Below are 7320 nucleotides of genomic sequence, written 5' to 3'. Positions count from 1 at the left end.
GAATAAGAAAACACACTCGGGCAGAGCGGCACTACATGAAGCGGTCTTAATACATAAAAAGTATTTCGGGAGTGGAATATCTTTCTTTAAATTTACACTGATTATAATTGCACTATAAGTCAACTAACACGTGATCAGGTAAGTAATTTCCAGGCCAATTTATAGACCACTGATGCCTTTTAGTCTAGATTGAACGTTTTGAACAGCTTCTCAACAGATCATCATACCTTTAACTCTCTATTGTGTGCAAATAAATAATGATCTATGTTCTTAATGGTGTTTGACGAATTGATTGTGTGTTTTGGGTGTTTAGTCACTGAGTAGTTGACTATTCAGGTAATGCCAATTAAATACATCGATTTGTATATAGCATCTCAAAGTTAAACTTCCATAATTTAGATACATTTTAATGAACAGCAAATTAAAGCAGAAGTCTTGCTGAAAGTCATATTGGTAATTCAACACGCCCAAATACATCATAGATACTGGTGAATTCAAAAATATATCAACTATAAAATCACTATTCCTTTAGTATACATATTGAAACTTGTTGGTAATATGTGTGCGTATATATATATTTATATATATATATATATATATATATATAAATAAACATACATTTAAATATGGTTTTATATATATATATATATATATATATATATATATATATATATATCTGGATATGGATATATATATACATATGTATCTATCTGTATATATATATATATATATATATATATATATATATATATATATATACGGCATACTGTGAGGGTTCTGAAATGAATATTGATGAGTTTTGCAAACATTTGCAATGGCAGAAGTGTTAAAGGGAGCACAATAGATTAACAACTATTTGTGGTCTGAAAAAAAAGTATTAATGAAGGTTAATAAATAGTCTGTTACGCATCTCTGATGTTTGCATATCTATTTTACTGAAGAACATTTCTATATAATCAGTATGGTAAAGCATGTCGAACACTGGGCTAACCACTCACAAACGTTTTATTTGCTGTAGGCTTTTATAATACATTTTATGGCATGAAGAAAAAATAAATACATTTCTGGTTTTGTTTTATTAATTTTCCAGCACATCTATATCATTTACGTTTGAGTCTGTTTGAATAACAAAAAAACAAAAAAAACGCGTGTCCGAAACCACCAGGCACTAGTATATTGTGTGTGCGGGGAGGGGGGTGGAAGCACGGTGCCCCAGTAGTGCGCAGGCGCAGTGCTGTGTTTTCGCCCCTCTCCTAATCCTTTCAGACTCCCGCAGGAGCTGTCAGGAGTGACGCCAATCATCCAGAGGCAGCCAATCACGGGCAGTGGTTATTGTTGAGCTCTCTGGGCAGTAGCAGTGTCTATGAATCTCTATTCAGTGTCTCAATGCTTCCTGCTGCTGCTTCTCAAGCGTAGGGGATTCCACTTAGACATAAAGGGGAAAAAAACTTGAAAAACTTTTTGTAGAAAAAGTTTTTTATTTTATTTTATTCTTTTCCCACAGCCAGGTGACTGTAACTGCAATGAGTGTGGATGCTTTGGGGAACACAGTGATGGACCCTGCATTTTCTAAACGGAACACGGCGCTGAGAATAGTAGACTTGGCAGGGGCTCATCATCACCATCACCATCCTCATCATCACCACCCCCCTCAGACTATGACAGGCTTCCCGGGGTACGTGGGTCATTCCCACTCCATGGCTCACAGGCACCCTGGGGAGTATGCAGCTGATTCTCGCCTAGGGCCAAGTCCTGCATTCCGTCCAGAACACATGGGGCACCATCCAGCGGCCCTCAAACTCAGCCCTGCCCATAACCCTCACCACCATCACCTTCACCACCATCATATGGCAGGCCATGCTGAGGCTGCCTCCAGTCACACAGGAGCATTTGTCCCGGCTCACTCAGCAGCTGTGCCCTACTCAACTCTCCCCCATTCAGCTCATAATATATCTGCAGGTAGGGACTTTTTACTAGGCAGAGAGCTGGCAGTGCAAGTGATGCCAGGTCTGAGTGAGCAGCCCTCTGCTGCAGCATCTCACCATGGAATGTTTGTTTCAACAACAGGTAGCAGCTACCCCGGGCAGCATGGGCACCACACAGAACATGGGACCCACCCTTACTTCTCTGGACCTCATCATGAGCAGCATTCCCACCATGCCACCCCAGGTGGGCAGCCTCTGAACGGACAGATACGATTGGGGCTACCTGGAGATATGTATGCCAGGTCTGATCATTTCACTCAACCAGTGTCTAGGACAGATCCTTTCTCTTCTGCATCTCTCCAAGGCTATAGTAACATGAACCTAAACATGAACATAGCTCCTCATCACGGACCTGGTGCCTTCTTCCGGTACATGAGACAGGCAATCAAACAGGAGCTCATCTGCAAGTGGATAGAGGAGGATCAGATTCCTAAAAAACTTTGCTCCAAAACTTTCACCACCATGCACGAGCTGGTCACCCATGTCACCGTGGAGCACGTTGGGGGACCGGACCAGTCCAGTCACACATGTTTCTGGGAAGAGTGTGCCAGAGAGGGGAAGCCCTTCAAAGCCAAATACAAACTTATCAACCACATCAGAGTCCACACAGGTGAAAAACCCTTCCCCTGCCCCTTCCCTGGCTGTGGGAAAGTCTTTGCCAGATCAGAGAACCTTAAAATCCACAAGAGAACTCACACAGGTCAGTATTCACACATTCTCTGCTTCTATTTCATTGCATGCATTTTTTTTTAATTTCTGTCTTAATAGTGTTATAAATAGAGCATTTATTTAATTTATATTTGTCACTTAGTAGTGCCTCGTATCGCTGTTTACAACATTTTACATTAAATGGCCGTATAAATAAATTGATTATAATCCCCAGAGATATTTTTTATGACCGCTTTCATTTTGTGATCTGATTGATTTAAAGCTCTGGGGATTATAAATGATTCAAGCTCGAAGACGGGTAAATAGATTTGTACACGTGGTTGTAAAAACTTTCATTCAGACTAATTAATATTTATGAAAAAATAATAATACACAATTTCTACGGGCGCCACAAACGGGATTTTATGGTCAAGAGAAACCATTAAGCATGGATTAACATGATTTGGTGATGTAAACATATTTAGTTAAAATTCAATGTGACCATTTATTTGCCCCTTTGAATCAAAAACGATATTTTCTAAATTACATCTTGTTCGGTGACATTTTATTTATTTTTGCAGTAGAAAAAATGCTCAATTAGGCTGTGGTGAAATATTGATTACTGTGAATGCAGTATATATATATATATATATATATATATATATATATATATATATATATAATCTAAATATCTATTTAACTGTCTGTTATCTATCTGTCTGTCTATCTATCTATACATACATAGAAAACTGTGTGTGTATATATATATATATATATATATATATATATATATATATATATGTGTGAATATATATATATATATATATATATATATATATATAATTAAAAGCAGCTGTAGAAATATTTTAACATTTTAGAAGTGGTGCACGATTTCTATTTTATATAAGATAAAAGTTAAAAACCCTATTGTATTTTAATTGCCCCATTCATCACAACAGCAATCTAACAAATACACATGTGTTTCTATCTATTTCAAAGGCCCACAACATTTCACACTACAGTTTTCTAGTAGTATCTGGTTGCTTGGCTTTCTATTCAATTTATAATAAATGACAAATTCGCAGTTTTGCTGGTAGTTGTGAACAGGTGCTATGCATCTTGGAGAACATCTTGTCTTTGATGACAGGCTGTCTCCTAAGTAAACAAACATTTTCTACTCCTAGAGATCTCCAACTCTGGAGCTTGTGATGCAGAAAATGTTGAGGTTCAAAGTGAGATCTACAGAGCCACGTCAGGCACCCAGGGCATATAATGTCCCTCTATTACACACACCTAGAAATGTTATTCCTTTGCTGATGAACTACATTGGGTTAATCCTGCACAGTCTTTTCTATATATTTCTTTCTAGCACCCAAATTGGTTTGGAAATGGAAAGAATAAAACCGAACTGTGATGAAATTTGCTGTAGATTTTTTTCATGGAAGGATAGTACACCTTTCCATTGGAAATAATGGAGATACAATGTGTTTGAAGTGTAAAATATTAATGACTTTTATCACTACAATGCAATGCAGAAGTCCAAGTGATCTAGTTCAGGCGTTTCCATAAACATAGCATACATAAAAATATCTTAAATCATATACTTGCTTCCCACTAGGATGGTATATTTAAATTCCATGGACTGATTGTCAAAGTCAATATATTATTGTAGTATTCGAAATACTGACTTTATAATTAATGTGGTAAGACGACAAGCATTCATTTCAGTTGTTTATTTATTATTTTTTTGTATTATATTATTATTATTATTATTATTATTATTATTATTATTATTATCATTATTCTTTTATTATTATTTATAGAACGATTTAATATTACTCCATGTATACATTGTTCATCTCAAGGAAGCTACATATTTGTAAAGCTAATGTCAGTAGGACAGACAGATGGATATATGTATGACAAGACATTGTTGAGAGATATAAAAATACACTTCACAATCTCACGCTTAACACGGACAATTTTCCCATGAGATTCCCAAGTTAGTGCCTGGATATAATTTTATAATGTGCTTGACTGGTATTTAAGTACGACAGATGGAGATCAGTTTAGTGTTTAGCATGTACGACTGTTTAGACTGCAGGTATTAGCACTGTGCAAAGTTATAGGGGCTAGTCCAGCAGGCACTACACGGGTGTGGGAAATGGCAGCTTCTCAAAATGTAAATTCCAAAATGATAAACATTGCTCGCATTGATGTGGCATATTAACCGGGAGAAAGTGAAGTGAAAGTTACGCCCAGGTCATGTACAGAGAACGATTGCAATGGCTGACATCTGTGTGTATGTATGATGCAATGACTTGTGGACGTCTGCTGCACTTTTCCATGGAATTAAATTACACTGGCTAGTGCAAATGACTGTGCGATCAGAATGAATAACATGGCGCTTGATACATGCGGAATTGCGTGCATAATGATAAGGTGTAACATATATAACAAAGTAATGCCACGTGCATAGAAGATTGAGCAACGGGAACCTGTTGGATCCTATAAGGACTATGATTCATCATTACCCCAATTTTCCTTTTATCTACAGCTACCTGCAATTGTTTCCAAATATTATCATCTTGTGGAATATCCCCCTTCGACCCACTTTTCAAGAGCCAATACAAGTGTAAAAGAAATAAGACCTTTAATTGCACCATAACAAAATTCTAATATGACCGTTCCAATGCAATACTTCATCCTAAACCACTACATCTTGTTCATGATATTTTGCTTGTTTTAATTAAGTAGACTTGTAAATAACGATGCTAGTTTAGCGTATGGTCAATAGTAGAGGAATATTGTGGGTGCTATAGGAATTGTGATCGCCCAGTAAATGGATTTGCAGCTGTGATATAGTATCGCAGATGATATGATTGTCCTATTTTATTACCTAACGTTTTTTTCTAAGTCTACCTATAGTGATTGCTTATACTACAAATATTATGGTTTATCAATGGTGGTAACATCTGTCAAATGTAAATAATCAATAATACGATTGAAAATAGAAGGTGCAATTAAAGTAAACAAAATAAAAACTTAAGTCAATCTGGCGTTTTAATGTGTACGTAGATCTAGTGAAATATCAATAATGTAAGCAAATGTACACAGGCTACTGGTGTTAGTGTGCAGTTGTGATGTACAGTATAGGTATTTTGGTGAATCTTGTCCTGATTTTGTTTTCCAGGTGAAAAACCATTTCAATGTGAGTTCGAAGGCTGTGACAGACGTTTTGCCAACAGCAGTGATAGAAAGAAGCACTCACATGTCCACACCAGCGACAAGCCGTATAACTGCAAAGTCAGAGGCTGTGACAAGTCCTATACACACCCCAGCTCACTGAGGAAGCACATGAAAGTGCATTGCAAATCTCCTCCTCCCAGTTCAGGCTATGAATCCTCAATACCTTCTCTGGTGTCTCCATCCTCTGATTCAGGACAGGACCCTGCAGCCACCTCCTCTCACTCAGAGCCTATTTCATCCTCCCAAGCTAACCTGAGTGAATGGTATGTGTGCCAGAGCTCCGGGGCAGGTGGCATCCCCACCCCACCCAGCCACACTCCTTCACCTGAGCACCGGAAGGCTTCTTACAACAACTGCGAAGCTAGGCCAAATTACTAGAACTACTCAATTCAACTCTTCTTTGGTTTACAGAGTCAAAAAGTACTGTATTTTATAAAGACTGGAGGTTACCCTTATTTGTCCCTAGTGGATAAGGGAGAGGACCAATGTAACTAACCTCAATAACTGATGTGATCTCCAATGTAAAATCATAGTGTGTGGTATGTGTGTGGGTGTGCGTTTAATATGGGACCAGTACCCCTACAGTTCCCCTGTCTACCCTATGTCTGGCCAGAATAGCACAAGCAAATGCCTAGCACTCCCTTGCCAAACTATGATTACGGTCCGCCTGTCAGGACGACCTTCCCAAAGAACCAAAGTGTTTTGTTAAGGATTTTTAAAGCGATGCACTCTATAAATTCCCATAGACATTCCCTCACTGTGTAATCCTTAATGCTTTTATAAAGTTGTTCTTTTTTTGTTACAGGTTTGTTTCAAATATCAATAAAATATTTTATTAGCTGTCCTGCTCAGCCAATTGTATATACCGAAGGATCATGTGGTTCATGTTAGTGTGTATATATTTCGTGTGTTGTAAAGGGACCAATTTTGGCCACGTGAATTTTGGACTACACAATAAAATGTGTAATAATTTTATTAAAATTGTCACTTTTTTTTAAAGAACCAACGATGTACAAATGTGGTAAAAGTAATGTTATTGTACAGGCAAAATTATTAAACATGTTTGTGTAGTGTCATTCAATTTTGAACAGAAGGTCGATAACCTAAAAGGGCATATAACATGTTCATTAAAATAAACATTTTTTTGTACCATGAAAAGTAAAACTGGTGTTTCCCTGTTTTTACAAATGAACATTTTCTGATGGTCTTATTCACCATCACTGGTGTTTTAAGTCATTGTAAATAAAGATTTGATCGTATAAAATGCATTAGTACTGACTAACCTTACGGTATGTGTAGGTACAAGAGTATAATATTGCCATAGAACAGTTATAATAGAATATGTATCATCAGGTGGGGTGGAATCTAAAATAGAACGTTCAGGGATCTTCCAGACTCTCCAATTTCTCTTCTCAACATGGTGGCTGTGAGTTTTCCA

At 37.2% G+C, this 7320-nt stretch overlaps 1 protein-coding gene across 5 annotated transcripts in view; it reads left to right on the top strand.

Annotated features, from left to right (window-relative positions):
* LOC148524193 (zinc finger protein ZIC 4-like) overlaps positions 1 to 7027 on the top strand; it is a 13184-nt gene extending 6157 nt beyond the window's left edge. For 4 of the 5 annotated variants that reach the window (XM_088472043.1, XM_088472044.1, XM_088472041.1 and 1 more), the window contains 2 exons: positions 1505 to 2685; positions 5827 to 7027. In XM_088472043.1, the coding sequence (XP_088328169.1) occupies positions 1524 to 2685; positions 5827 to 6260 (1596 nt within the window). In that variant the 5' untranslated portion in view covers positions 1505 to 1523 and the 3' untranslated portion in view covers positions 6261 to 7027. The remainder of the gene's footprint in view (positions 1 to 1504; positions 2686 to 5826) is intronic. The other variant, XM_088472046.1, reaches the window with a different exon arrangement.
* Positions 7028 to 7320: the final 293 nt, after the last annotated feature.

The sequence above is a fragment of the Taudactylus pleione genome, unplaced genomic scaffold (assembly GCF_031769625.1).
Source record: "Taudactylus pleione unplaced genomic scaffold, aTauple2 ptg000120l, whole genome shotgun sequence".
NCBI lineage: Eukaryota > Metazoa > Chordata > Amphibia > Anura > Myobatrachidae > Taudactylus > Taudactylus pleione.
This window is presented reverse-complemented; position numbering and strand designations above follow the sequence as displayed.